This window comes from Oncorhynchus clarkii, chromosome 17, assembly GCF_045791955.1.
Source record: "Oncorhynchus clarkii lewisi isolate Uvic-CL-2024 chromosome 17, UVic_Ocla_1.0, whole genome shotgun sequence".
In the NCBI taxonomy this organism is placed as follows: domain Eukaryota; kingdom Metazoa; phylum Chordata; class Actinopteri; order Salmoniformes; family Salmonidae; genus Oncorhynchus; species Oncorhynchus clarkii.
The window spans coordinates 70,720,818-70,736,624 of record NC_092163.1 but is presented as its reverse complement, the minus strand read 5'-3'; the positions used below and the strand labels follow the sequence as shown (position 1 = coordinate 70,736,624).

Here is a 15,807-nt window from a genome sequence, read left to right as displayed (position 1 = left end):
AAGAATGGTCCACCACCCAAAAGACATCCAGCCAACTTGACACAACTGTGGGAAGCATTGGAGTCAACATGGGTCAGCATCCCTATGGAACACTTTCGACAGCTTGTAGTCCATACCCCAACTAATAGAGGCTGTTCTGAGGGCAAAAGGGGGTGCAACGCAATATTAGGAAGGTGTTCCTAATGTTTTGTACACTCAGTGTATATTTCCACACTATTCATTTGGGATAATACTGTGAAATTGGAAAAAGTATTATAATGCCATATTAGTGTAAGAGTTGTTTTAAAAGACCACCTGAAATTTCAGCTTGTTTTTCATGGGAGGGGTTCTGGACCGCCTGGTGACATCAGGCAGTATAAGTTAATTGACCAATAACAAGGAGAGTTTGCCCTCTGCCAATAACAGCTAGTTTTTATGTCCCTCCCAATCGGCTAGTCCAATTAGGCCGCTCACTCAGACCACTCGCACACAGTCCTAGCACAATTCTTGCTTGAGAAATAGCTTTGTGCTAAGAAGCTATTTTTGTTTCTTCTTGACCATTTTAATTGAAAACAATGACATTAAGGTACATAATTGATATCCAGAAATTATTTGATATTCAGATCAAAATGGATGCATTGCACCTTTAAGCAAATCACAGTATTAAGTATGTTTGACAGATCTCCACTGCTTTCATTCGGTCCCCAAACAAGCTGAAATAATTGAGTTTAATGGATTGTTTTGGTTGTGCTGCGTCTTTTTGAAACGACCGATTCAATGTATTTCATTTCAGTTCATCAGAATACTATCAAGAAGAACCCGCATTAAAAGATTTTGACCTTGTAGTGGAAACAATTGGAGACATTTATTTAATGAAGACCACAGTAAAGAAGAAATTGAAGATATAAAACACGGACACAGACCGAATACATTCTTCACAAGTGATTTTCTCCTCCCCGTCCTCCTCTCATTCCTCTGTAAAACGGACAATAGATAATGTCAATATGGAGCATCCCACAATACCAATATAATGCCTGAAGAAACTAATTTGCCAAAGGAATGACAGCATGCAGTAGTTGAGTATCTTTAGCTTTCTCTTCTGTCTCTTTGTTTCTCTGACAAATATAGGCTTGTTAGCCTATTCTTTTTTCACTCAAATGTCTGCTGTAAGTAATTGTCAAAATCAAAACCATAGACCATTTGCTCTGTCACATGTTCACTTTATTGACCTGTATGAGTTGGATTAGCTTGCAGTATGCATGTTCAAATGTTTAATTTGCTTTCTTTCCATCATAAAACGAGCCACTAACTTCCTGATTAATTATAATCACCTAGTTATAATGAGGTTCCATTCCAGTGACATCCACACTGTGTTTTAGGAGCTCACCTCTCTCTCTCTCTCTCTCTCTCTCTCTCTCTCTCTGTATGTGTGTGTGTGTGTGTGTGTCAGTGCAGATTTGTTTATCTCTCCTCTCCTAATTTCCTCTGTCTTCCTCTATGGTTGTGTGGAGTGGATACGAATTAATATATTTGTGTCTGAAAATCAAGATTAGCCAAATGGCCTCGCAGTACTGGCTTTATGGTTTCACAGTAACACATTGTATTGTTTTCCTTAAACTCGAACAAAGGATGTTTTCCAGGTGAATGAGGTTTTTCATAATGTTAGTTATTTTACAGCTTTGTGTTACAGAGGGGACATCAAACTTTCCATGCCTTCACCTCCAATCAAATTTTTGCTGTTCTCTAAATGGTTGGTTCGTAATTCTAAAAGTAAGGTCATTAAATTGACCGGATCATAACCGTCAGGAATTTTTTAAATGCCTACTTCTCTTTTACTAAACCTAGAGAGGGGTAAAGAGAAAACAACTATTTGTGAGGCGTTAATTTTCACATTTCTATCTGGCTGTAGAGCTGTTATGCAGAGATGGAGCCGATGGGGTGTCATCAGTAATAGAGAGACAGACAGACGGACTGAGAGATCCACCACTTGGCAGCCAGGACACAACTCAACACACCCGTCTCAATGCTTCAGAGACGTTGCAGCTCTGATACTCCATTCTGACAGCTGGGATCATTTTGGGATGTTTTTATCCAGCGTTGCCGTCCTTTTATTATGTTGTGTGCCCCCCTCTCCATGTAAAGGAAATCTTTGCCAGGGGTGATTGACTCTGAAAAAAGCATAAGACAGCAGGAAGTAGAAGAAACATTTTATGGCTCAATTTGCTTTTTTAGGAGTAACCTTGGTAATGACACAATCCCATTTCCCTCAGAGAAGAAGTCGTGGGCATTCAGTGAGTGTGGTAGGCAGAGGGAGTTTACAGAAGACGTTTGGAAATGGAGAGGGAGTTTGTGTGAGACAATGCACATCAGGAAAAGTTTGATGCCAGTGCCCAAGTCAGTGGTGTGCGTCTTCCTGCAGGCCCGAGAGTCCCCTGAGAGCCAGCAGAGGCAACAACCCATGTGTTACCTGTCAGGGGTCCAATCTGTGCAGGACGCAGTGGAGAGGAAAGTTAATGGCCAGAATCAGAGCAGTCAGAGGACGCTTCTGTCACAGGGTTTCCTTTAGCCGGCAATTACCGGCTTTTGGCCGATTTAAAAAAAGAAAACCCAATAAATGAAATTGTTGATGGCCAAAATGACCAGGAGAAAAAAAAATCCCATTGCAAAATAATGCATTTCAGTCATTGATGGAAATGCAAGCCGATGGAAATACATTTGACCATCATGCATATCGGTCTATAGGTTAATTGGCATAATTTAGTGGAATTAAATTGGCTTATGTGTATTTTTGTTAGTCATCATGTATTATATTTATCCAACACAACTATCACAAGCGCACAGCATACAGAGAAGAGGTTATTTTGAGAGGGATTTCTCCTGCTGCTCCTCAGCTGGTTGCTGCTTGAGAAAAACATGCTTTTATAAGCCCATTCATTGTGCAACTACTGTAAATGCAACATGCAACAATTTCAATGATTTTACTGAGCTACAGTTCATATAAGGAAATCAGTCAATTTAAATAAATTCATTAGGCCCTAATCTATGGATTTTACATGACTGGGCAGGGGCGCAGTCATGGGTGCAAATCAAATGAGAATGAGTTTTTCCCCACAAAAGGCTTTATTACAGACAGAAATACTCAGACGATCCCGCAGATGAAGAAGCCGGATGTGGAGGTCCTGGGCTGGCGTGGTTACACGTAGTCTGCGGTTGTGAGGCCAGTTGGACATACTGCCAAATTCTCTAAAATGATGTTGGAGGCAGTTTATGGTAGAGAAATGAACATAAAATAATCTGGCAACATCTCTGGTGGACATGCCAATTGCACGCTCCATCAAAACTTGAGACATCTGTGGCATTGTGTTATGTGACAAAACTGCACATTTTAGAGTGGCCTTTTATTGTCCCCAGCACAAGGTGCATCTGTGTAATGATCATGCTGTTTAATCAGCTTCCTAATATGCCACACCTGTCAGGTGGATGGATTATTTTGGCGAAAGAGATATGCTCACTAACAGGGATGTAAACAAATTTCTGCACACAAATTGAGAGAAATATGCTTTTTATGCATATGGAATATTTCTGGGATCTTTTATTTCAGCTCTTGAAACATGGGACCAAGACTTTACATGTTGCTGTATAATGTACTCTATTATAATTCGCAATGGATGTAAAAAAAAAAAATGTTTAACCGCTTTCCTACATTTCCGTGCAGCAGGCCAGGTACTTCTATGCTTGCTCAAACAAGCTCATTGCTCACATGGAGCACTCCAGACAAAAGACAATGAAAGAATTGACAAATCTCATAAATTATGGTTGTGAAATAAACCAAAACTTGTTTTTCACATGTGTAGCAGGTGTTGAACTCTGCAAACAATGTTTCCACTCCAAGAATGAGAACGGACTGTAATTAATGCATACATTAACAGAAATTAATGTAACCAAATGACAGGGATTAACGGTACATTTACAACTGGTGACATATTTAATGAGGAATTGATTAAAAAAACAAAAACGGGCACGGTTTCAACATGGCTGCATAAAGACGTGTTCCGAGGCCTCTCCACTAAGGGTTGATACTTTTGGGCTGTAGTCTGAGGTGCAGTTAACTCTAACGAACTTATCCTCTGGGTCTTCCTTTCCTGTGGGTGTGCAGAGAACACACTTTGCACACCTACTGGCTCTAGCAATGTTTGGGTGGCATTCTTGGATATGTCTGTAACTGGGAAAACGAGACAGAACGGTAAATAAGAAGACACGACGAGGACTCGCAACAAGATGGCGGATGCTAAAGTTATGGAGATGCTAGTCACCATCAATGCAGAAATGGCTACGCTGTGCTCTGATTTTCATGACCAATCTTCGTACCTCTGTGTCAAGTCTACAAGCTGAAATTATGACAGAAGTTCAGTCAACTATGGGGACACTACAAACAACATATGGAAACATCGTTCACCGACATCAATAAGCGGCTTACCGCGGCTTACCGACCAAAAACTATGAGTTACCCCCGAGAACGTGAAGCTAAAGGTTAGTCTAGATAAACAGGAAAACCGTTTCCGGAGACAGAACATACATGTGGTCGGAATCCCAGAAGGGACAGAAGGGTGCAATCCTACCGAGTTCATGGCCTCTTTCCTGCAAGACATCCTCGGTGGAGAGATGTTTGACAGACCCCCAGTCATCGACAGCTTATGGCCGTGAACATGATTAACTTTTATTTGCCCTATTTGGGTAGTCCATGCACCGCATATCGATGGCTGACTACCTCGGGATGGAACCGTCTACCATGCAATGGTAGGTATGCAAAGTAATCGTTAATAAGCATTATGGTGTATTGTAACAAGGCTTTTCATTTACAGAACTGAGGTAGAAAGAATAAGCCAAAACCCAATGACGTTCCAATGACGTTCCTTAATTTGCTCCTTTAGTTGGGCCTCAAGGTAGACAAAGTGGCGTATATTACTAGGATATATTAATTTACTTTAGGCCCTCAACTTGTAAAATATATATATATATATATATATACACCTTTTATATACACCTTTTTGGTTACTAAATATTTCCATATGTGTTATTTCATAGTTTTGATGTCTTCATTATTACACTATTATCTATAATGTAGAAAATCCTAAAAATAAAAGAAAAAACCTTGAATGAGTAGGTGTGTCCTAACTATTGACTGGTACTGTATAGCCCAAGTATTTAAAGTCTGTTTCAGTCAATTGGAATGGAGATAGCGTTTCTAAGTTGATTGTAGAGGGGATATTCAAAGGTAAAGCCATGGATTTATCTGTGTAAATTTTGTACCGACAGGCTACCATATTCAGATATGATATCCATTATACATCATCAGTAATGAATGAAATTCTATGATTTTCGTCACCCATAGAGATGCCCCTAGACCTTATTGCCTCAGCCAGTGGTTCTATGACTAACGAGAACAGAGCAGGAGATAAAGGACAGCCTTGACGATAGCCCCTACCGATAGGAAATCTTTCTGATAATTTACCAGTTGTGTTAACTGCCGCTGATGGGTCAGAATAAAGTAATTTTACTAAATTAATAAAAAACTGATTGACTTTTTCTAATACAGGAAACAATCATTTCCACTCATCTCTTTTCAGCATCGAGAGAGACAATGAGTGCAGGGTCTTTCATTCGGCCAAGATGGTTTCTGATATTAAAGCGCGTCTCACATTGTCCATTTTATAGAAACAGGCTAATGGATGCAGTTTTCCAGGACTCTGGCATGATGTCTGTTTCGAACATATCATTTAGAGCAGGCATGAAGATAGGCCAAAGAACTCTGCCGGGAAGCCATCAAGGCTGGGTTCCTTGCCAGAAGGCATTGCCTTAATAGTTTCCCAAACCTCTTCAGGAGTGAAGGGAGCATTTAGTCTATTTCTATGCTCATTTGATATACTGTAGTGGGCAAGATGATCTTATTCAGATATTTTGTCATTTTGTTGTTAGATCTTGTACATTGTGAAGTATAAAGAGATTTTTAGAAGTCGCAAAACATATTATTGACAAGCAATGGATCATAAGAAGTGTAGCCATCTGCCATCCTTATAGACATAATCGATCTTTCGTTCTGTTATTTTTTAAGTTGGTGTGCAAGTAGACGGCATGGACGATTACCGAACTCAGAATATTTTTGCTTGGTAAAAAACAATGGTTTTTTTTTACATGCTTTGTATGATCTAAATAGAGTTTGGCCTCAGCATGAGCTAGTGACTTCCTGTTCTCCTGGGTTGGTTGTTGTTTATGAAGAAGTTCTACAGGCTTTACTTCAGCCTCCAACCTTTCCCTATTTTCCATCCTAAGCTTCTTGATCAGAGAGGCTTGGGAAATTATAAAACCCTTTATAGTTGCTTTAGCAGCATCCTAGACAATTGCAGCTGAGACAGGAGAGAGTTGATTGTCGAGACAGTAATGTGATAATTTATCTTTTATCACAGAGCAGAATCCTTTATTGTTAAGCAGAGACGTATTTTGTTTTGGGATTGTTTTGCCAATTTCATTATCTACATACACTGGGGGCATGGTCATAAATGACTATAAAAGCAATAGCACATGACTGGACAACATGCATGTAAGTAGAGGGCATAAAAAATAGCACAATCTAGAAAATTAATTATGGGGCCTAGAGTAGAAAGTATAGTCTCTGACATTAGGATTTAGCTCTTTCCATATGTCTACTAAACCAGATGAATCACAAATGTTTCTAAGAGTATTTGAGGCTCTATGAATCGAGACTGGAGCAGCTGAAGATTTATCCAGTTAATCCAAAGCCAGATATAATCTCCTGAAATAAACCCAAGTCCCTTTGGTGGAGTATGTGTTCATTGCATATACATTTAGTATAGTAAGATGTTGACCAAGTATATTACCTGTATTCAAAATAAATAGTCCTTCAGGGTCTGTAACTTGGTGCTCAAATAATAAATGGGACATTTTATTTCCAAGGATGGCAGTGCCTCTTTTGTTTGAACTAAAATAAGAAAAATACCCCTGGCCCACCCAGTCCCCCTTCAACATGTTCTGTTGAAGATAAATAGGTCTCCTGTAGCATAGCAATTAAAACCCTTTCCATTTTTAAGAAAGTTAGAATTTTCTACCTCTTGACCACATGCCCCGAACATTCCAGGAGACTGCTTTAAATAAACTGTTTATGTTTCAGTAGTATTAAATAATAACTTAACTCAGACTGAGTAGTGCATCACATAAGAATACAATTTTGAAACCCCCCACTGCTGAGTCCCCAAATGAAACGACACACCCCAAAAACAGTATATACCCTGTTTTCTGTCATGTTGTTAACAGGAAGCTCACTAAGGGTTTTTAAGAAGTTGAATTATGTCTTATATTGAATAAAGGGGAATTAACATAGATCTATGGACATGTGGAGGACAAATGAATAACCTAATCTTTGACATTTTTCTAAACATTATCGCTATTGCACTCATATGCATGTACCTGAACACACACACAATACAGTCACATGTAGCCTAGCCTATACCGTACCAGTCAGAAGTTTGGACACCTACTCATTCAAGGGTTTTTCTTTATTTTTACTATTTTCTACATTGTAGAATAATAGTGAAGACATCAAAACCATGAAATAACAAATATGGAATCATGTAGTAACCAAACAAGTGTTAAACAAATCAAAATATATTTAACATGTTTGATTCTTCAAAGTAGCCACCCTTTGCCTTGATGACAGCTTTGCACACTCTTGGAATTCTCTCAACCAGCTTCACCTGGAATGCTTTTCCAACCGTCTTGAAAGAGTTCCCACATATGCTGAGCTGACTGTTTTTCCTTATCTCTACAGTCCAACTCATCCCAAACCATCACAATTTGGTTTGGTCTGATTGTGGAGGCCAGGTCATCTGATGCAGCACTCCATCACTCTCCTTCTTGGTCAAATATCCCTTACACAGCCTGGAGGAGTGTTGAGTCATTGTCCTGTTGAAAAACAAATGAAAGTCCCACTAAGCTCACCCAGATGGGATGGCGTATCGCTGCAGAAAGCTGTGCTGGTTAAGTGTGCCTTGAATTCAAAATTAATCACTGACAATGTCACCAGCAAAGCACCCCCACACCCCCACACCATCACACATCCTCCTCCATGCTTCACGGTGGGAACCACACATGCAGAGATACTCCGTTCACCTACTCTGCATCTTACAAAGACCAACGTAATTAGAGCAGTAAAAATACACATTTTGTCATACCCGTTGTATATGGTCTGATATACCATGGCTGTAAGCCAATCTGCATTCAGGGCTCGACCCACCCATGTTGTAATTGTGATGTTTGTATTTTTTTCTCTCAATTTTTGACTGCCTTTTTGTTTAATGTTTAACTGTATCCTTATTCCTTTTATTGTACTTAGTCTGTGTGGTGCACTTTGTCTGGTTGTCTATGTAACCCCTGTTAATAACATTTTAATAAAAAGATCATTACAAAAAAACGACAAAAACTACAAAAAACAATTCACACAATGAGACTGGCAGGAGACAGCTGAGCATTTGTGGAGAGAGACTTGCCTATATCTTCGCCACATGCCCCTCCCCTTCTTCTTGTCTCAACATTTTAAATTATACTCTAGAAGACACTATCTTAACACATATTTTAGATCCTTTTCACTGACAACAGCAACTCAATAATCAGCTAGGCCTATTGCCAAGCGCGCTGCCCAAATTGCAGGCTTCCCAAATGTATTTTTTTATATTTTTTATTTCACCTTTATTTAACCAGGTAGGTGATTTGAAACAATCCACAGATATTTTTTAAAAGAAGCTAATGATCCTAGATTCCTCTGTGGCTAAGTCATGCTTTCTGGAGAAAGTATTTCCATTTGCTTCCCTAATTTCTTCTCTGTTTTCATATCATCTTTCTTTCGTTGTCCAGAAGCCAAAGGCACAATCTTAGTCATATTAGCAACCCATCCTAGTTGTTGCATCTTTAGATTCCACTTTCTCAAATTGCTCTGTTGTTTAAGAGAATACATGGAATACACAAGGAATACATTACGACAAAGGTTGGTGTTCGGTAAAAAGGTCATAAATAGATTGTCAGAATACATTTACAGTTGACTACAGATTTCTCAATCAGGGCAAATGACACAGGAAACAAAAGAAGTCACAGGAACATAACCTCTGATGATTGGTTTGCAGTGAAATATAACCTGGGCTGTGTGTGTCTGACATTCTCCAAACTTCACAACCTTATTTTACATTTCCATTTTTTTTTTTTGTTAATTGATTCAGAGTAGGCCTGCCAAGTAAAACAGTCCCCTTAACCTCCCCGCCCCACCACTCACTTAGACCGCTGCTCCCGAGTGGCGAGCAGTGCATCTCAGTGCTAGAGGTGTCACTACAGACCCTGGTTCGATTCCAGGCTGTATCACAACTGGCCATGATTGGGAGTCCCATAGGGGGGGGGGGGGCGCACAATTGGCTCAGCGTTGTCCGGGTTAGGGTTTGGCCGGGTTAGGGTTTGGCCGGGGTAGGCCGTCATTGTAAATAAGAATTTGTTCTTAACTGACTTGCCTAGTTAAATAAAGGTTAAATAAATAATCACACACACACACACACCTCTGTTTTGGCTCAACTTCATGAGAGCTTGTACCTGAAGTCCCCATTGACAAAGTGATTTGTTCCCCTGTGCTCACCCTGCCTGCCCCTGAACTGACAAGAAAGGAGCTGTGCTGGCGTGACTTTGTTGTGCCCTGTCTGAGCAGCCCAGATAGCGCCTCTATCTCGCTGCCTCTCCCCACCTGTTACTAAGCTTGTCACTGTCTCCTCCACCTGTGCAATAAAATTAGCCTCAGCCGAAGGAACTGGGAGAGCTACACGTAATTGCATAGCAAGAAACGAATGGGAAGGCTGGGAATGAAAGAGTCGCTGTTGATATGGGTTTAGCCCCCAAGTCGAACAGTAGAGAGCGTCTCGGTACACAATACACAGACACACATACTCACATACACATAAACACACACATACACACGCACACATACCTAAACACACATAAACACACACATACATACACACCTAAACACACACACACACACACAACCTGCTGAGATGCTAACCCTTTGGAAGGTCAAATGTACAGTTTCAGAACTGGAGATTGCATTTTAAATGTATCCAATACAGCATATCATATTTTCTACGCTTTCTCTCTCCCTATTTCTCTCTCTATCTCTCCCGCCCCTCTCTCTTTCTCTCTCTCTATAGTTACGGGGACATGGTGCCCAAGACGATCGCAGGGAAGATCTTTGGTTCTATCTGTTCTCTGAGCGGGGTGCTGGTAATCGCCCTGCCCGTTCCCGTCATCGTGTCCAACTTTAGCCGCATCTATCACCAGAACCAGAGAGCTGACAAACGGCGTGCTCAGAAAGTACAGGTGAACACCATTCACCTGATGGATCACCTGCATCCGGTTGTAGGGAGGCAAGGTGTGTGTGTGTGTGTGTGTGTGTGTGTGTGTGTGTGTGTGTGTGTGTATCTTCAGAGGCTAGCCCCGGCCCGCTAGACCTCTGGCATGCAGCATACAGACAGACGTGAGAGGTTACGCACTAGGAACTGCTGGGGGGGGGTCGATGGGAGGCCCTTGTTCCAGCATCACACAATAAAACCACCATTTAGCAAAGGATCATTAGTTTAATGTCAGCGGCAAAGATCTGATGACAAATCTGCTCTGTTTGATGAAAGGCAGAAAGGATATTTTGGACATTTTCAGCTGGGTGTTCTCCCATTAAGTACGTACTCAGTGTCTGAGTAGCAGATTTATTTATTTATTTTATTTCACCTTTATTTATTTAACCAGGTAAGCTAGTTGAGAACAAGTTCTCATTTACAACTGCGACCTGGCCAAGATAAAGCAAAGCAGTTAGACACATACAACAACACAGAGTTACACATGGAATAAACAAACATACAGTCAATAATACAGTAGAAAAAATAAAAGTCTATATACAGTGAGTGCAAATGAGGTAAGATAAGGGAGATAAGGCAATAAATAGGCCATGGTGGTGAAGTAATTACAATATGGCAATTAGACACTGGAATGGTTGATGTGTAGAAGATTAATGTGCAAGTAGAGATACTGGGGTGCAAAGGAGCAAGATAAATAAATAAATACAGTATGGGGATGAGGTAGTTGGGCTGTTTACAGATGGGCTATGTACAGGTGCAGTGATCTGTGAGCTGCTCTGACAGCTGGTGCTTAAAGCTAGTGAGGGAGATATGGGTCTCCAGCTTCATTGATTTTTGCAGTTCATTCCAGTCATTGGCAGCAGAGAACTGGAAGGAAAGGCGGCCAAAAGAGAAATTGGTTTTGGGGGTGCCCAGTGAGATATACCTGCTGGAGCGCGTGCTACGGGTGGGTGCTGCTATGGTGACCAGTGAGCTGAGATAAGGCGGGGCTTTACCTAGTAGAGACTTGTAGATGACCTGGAGCCAGTGGGTTTGGTGACGAGTATGAAGCGAGGGCCAGCCAACTAAAGCGTACAGGTCGCAGTGGTCGGTAATATATGGGGCTTTGGTGACAAAACGGATGGCACTGTGATAGACTGCATCCAATTTGTTGAGTAGAGTTTTGGAGGCTATTTTATAGATGACATCGCCGAAGTCGAGGATCGGTAGCATGGGTGAATGATGATTAGTTGCGAAATAGGAAGCCGATTCTAGATTTAGTAGTTGTCCACATATTCTAAGTCAGAACCGTCCAGAGTACTACTCGATCGGTTGAAGAGCATGCACTTAGTTTTACTTGCATTTAAGAGCAGTTGGAGAGTTGTATGCCATTGAAGCTCGTCTGGAGGTTAGTTAACACAGTGTCCAAAGAAGGGGCAGAAGTATACAGAATGGTGTCGTCTGCGTAGAGGTGGATCAGAGAATCACCAGCAGTGAGAGCAACATCATTGATGTATACAGAGAACAGAGTCGGTCTGAGAATTTAACCCTGTGGCACCCCCATAGAGACTGCAAGTGGTCCGGACAACAAGCCCTCCGTTTTGACACACTGAACTCTATCAGAGAAGTAGTTGGTGAACCAGGCGAGGCAATGATTTGAGAAACCAAGGCTGTTGAGTCTGCCAAGAAGAATGTGGTGATTGACAGAGTCGAATGCTTTGGCCAGGTCGATGAATGCAGCTGCACAGTAATGTCTCTTATTGATGGCGGTTATGATATCGTTTACGACCTTGAGCATGGCTGAGGTGCACCCATGACCAGCTCTGAAACCAGGTACGGTGGAATTCGAAATTGTTGTTAATCTGTTTGTAAATTTGGCTTTCGAAGACCTTAGAAAGGCAGGGTAGGATAGATATAGGTCTGTAGCAATTTGGGTCTAGAGTGTCTCCCCCTTTGAAGAGGGGGATGACCGCGGCAGCTTTCCAATCTTTGGGAATCTCAGACGATACGAAAGAGAGGTTGAACACGCTAGTAATAGGGGTTGCGACAATTTCGGCAGATAATTTTAAAAAGAGAGGGTCCAGATTGTCTAGCCCGGCTGATTTGTAGGGGTCCAGGTTTTGCAGTTCTTTAAGAACATCAGCTCTCTGGATTTGGGTGAAGGTGAAATGGGGAGGCTTGGGCGAGTTGCTGTGGGGAGTGCAGTGCTGTTGACCGGAGTAGGGGTAGCCAGGTGGAAAGCATGGCCAGCTGTAGAAAAATGCATATTGAAATTCTCAATTATAGTGGATTTATCGGTGGTGACAGTGTTTCCTAGCCTCAGTGCAGTGGGCAGCTGGGAGGAGATGCTCTTATTCTCCACGGACTTTACAGTGTCCCAGAACTTTTTTGAGTTTGTGCTACAGGATGCAAATTCTGCTTGAAAAAGCTAGCCTAAGCTTTCCTAACTGCCTGTGTATATTTGTCCCTGACTTCCCTGAAAAGTTCCATATCACGGGGGCTATTCGATGCTAATGTAGAACGCCATAGCATGTTTTTGTGTTGGTTAAGGGCAGTCAGATCTGGAGAGAACCAAGGGCTATATCTGTTCCTGGTTCTACATTTTTTTAATGGGGCATGCTTATTTAAGATGGTGAGGAAGGCACTTTTAAAGAATGACCAGGCATCCTCTAATGATGGGATGAGGTCAATATCCTTCCAGGATACCCGGGCCAGGTCGATTAGGAAGGCCTGCTCGCTGAAGTGTTTTAGGGAGCGTTTGATAGTGATGAGGGGTGGTCGTTTGACCGCAGACCCGTTACGGATGCAGACAATGAGACAGTGATCGCTGAAATCTTGGTTGAAAACAGCAGAGGTGTATTTGGAGGGCAAGTTGGTTAGGATGATATCTATGAGGGTGCCCGTGTTTACAGATTTGGGGTTGTACCTGGTGGGTTCATTGATAATTTGTTAGAGATTGATGGCATCAAGCTTAGATTGTAGGATGGCCGGGTGTTAAACATGTCCCAGTTTAGGTCACCTAGCAGCACTAGCTCTGAAGATAGATGGGGGGCAATCAGTTCACATTTGGTCTCCATGGCACAGCTGGGGTCAGAGGGTGGTCTATATCAAGCGGCAACGGTGAGAGACTTGTTTCTGGAAAGGTAGATTTTTAAAAGTAAAAGCTCAAATTGTTTGGGTACAGACCTGGATAGTAAGACAGAACTCTGCAGGCTATCTCTGCAGTAGATTGCAACACCGCCCCCTTTGTCAGTTCTATCTTGTCGGAAAATGTTATAGTTAGGGATGGAAATGTCAGGGTTTTTGTCAGGGTTTTTGGTGGTCTTCCTGAGCCAGGATTCAGACACGGCAAGGACATCCGGGTTGGCAGAGTATGCTAGGGCAATAAATAAAACAAACCTTTTCAGGGGACGAAGCGATGGCGGAGCCAGTTGAGAAAAACCCCACCGGGTGAATGACATCGGTGGTCCAGTCGTGATGAGTCGGCGGGGGTCCAAGCTAGTTGGCAAAAAGAGATATTGTAGCCCAAGTAGTGGCTGGTGGACCTCTTTGGCTAGCCGGGAGATGGGCCTAGCAAGGCTAGCTCCAGGCTAATTGGTTATTGCTTCGGGACAGTGACATTAGCCAGGAGTGGCCACTCGAATAGCAGCTAGCTAGCTGCGGTGATCCGGGTGAAGAAAAAAAAAGGTTCAGAGCTTATGGTAGGAATCCGGAGATATGGAGAAAAATAAGTCCAAATTGCTCTGGTTTGAGTCGCGCTGTGCAGACTGGCTAGAGTTGTCCGTGCTAAAGGTAGCTGATGACTACTACTATCTAGTAGCTAGTTAGCTGGCTAGCATTTGTTGGGGTTCCGGTTCAGGCGACGGTTCAGACAACGGATCAGCATGGTGGGTATAGTGGCCAAAGAATTTGTCCAAAGGGCCTCTTAAGCTAACAGTCCGATGTACTTTAGACAGCTAGCGGGCCGTGGCTAACTAGTAGCCAGTTAGCTGGTAGCCAGTTAGTTGGCTAGCTGTTGATGAGTTGATGAGTTCTTAAGTATAAAAATAGCAGATCCATACCACATTGGGTGAGGCGGGTTGCAGGAGAGTATATTCAGTCCGTAGATAGAAAGTGATATTAAAATATTAAATATATATACGGGGAAAAAAAGGAAAAACTATGTTTACAAGGGACAAGACAAAAACACATGTCCGACTGCTACGCCGTCAGCCTGCACACATCCTGTGTGTTCTGAGAGTTCCTGGGAGAGAGACCCTCTACAGGTGCTCTGACCATACCCACTAAACGCTAAGTACACACACACACCAAGCATTAAGTGGCCGTGCCTAACCACTCTCACCACAGCCCTAGTGGTGTTGACCTTTCATAAAATGATAATAGTCCATCAAGGCAGAGTGTAGTTGAGTCCAGTATGAGGTCATACTCCTCAGGTTACACTCAAGTTACACTCCTGAGGTCGCACTCCTGAGGTCGCACTCCTGAGGTGACACTCCTGAGGTTACACTCCTCAGGACACACTCCTGAGGTTACACTCCTGAGGTCACAATCAACAGGTTACACTCCTGAGGTTACACTCCTGAGGTTACACTCCTCAGGTTACACTCCTGAGGTTACACTCCTGAGGTTACACTCCTGAGGTTACACTCCTCAGGTTACACTCCTGAGGTTACACTCCTCAGGACACACTCCTGAGGTTACACTCCTGAGGTCACAATCAACAGGTTACACTCCTGAGGTTACACTCCCCAGGTTACACTCCTGAGGTTACACTCCTGAGGTTACACTCCTGAGGTTACACTCCTGAGGTTACACTCCTCAGGTTACACTCCTGAGGTTACACTCCTCAGGTTACACTCCTTAGGTTACACTCCTGAGGTTACACTCCTGAGGTTACACTCCTTGGGTTACACTCCTTGGGTTACACTCCCCAGGTTACACTCCCCAGGTTACACTCCTCAGGTTACACTCCTGAGATTACACTTAACAGGTCACACACCTGTGGTTACACTCCTTGGGTTACACTCCTTGGGTTACACTCCCCAGGTTACACTCCCCAGGTTACACTCCCCAGGTTACACTCCCCAGGTTACACTCCCCAGGTTACACTCCCCAGGTTACACTCCTGAGGTCACATTCCTGTGGTTACTCTCCTGAGGTCAAATGTTAAGGCAAATAACTGGTGTGTGCTTTCCTATGGTTTCTACAGTGAGTAGCATTGTCATTTTATCTGCTAACACTGCAGTGGAAATGTCATAGACACGGTGCTAATCAGTCTCTAAAGACTGTCCCTGGCGACCCCTACCCCCTACCTCCTGCCCCGTACCTGCTAACAGTTATTACTCTCTTGTGCCAGGCTTCTGAAATGTGTGCCACATGCACCTTCAAACTGGGC

At 42.6% G+C, this 15,807-nt stretch overlaps 1 protein-coding gene across 1 annotated transcript in view; it reads left to right on the top strand.

Annotated features, from left to right (window-relative positions):
• Nucleotides 1–15,807, top strand: part of LOC139369919 (A-type voltage-gated potassium channel KCND3-like) — a 158,166-nt gene that overhangs the window by 97,469 nt on the left and 44,890 nt on the right. The window contains exon 2 of the mRNA XM_071109202.1: nt 10,233–10,401. Within this exon, the coding sequence (XP_070965303.1) occupies nt 10,233–10,401 (169 nt within the window). The remainder of the gene's footprint in view (nt 1–10,232; nt 10,402–15,807) is intronic.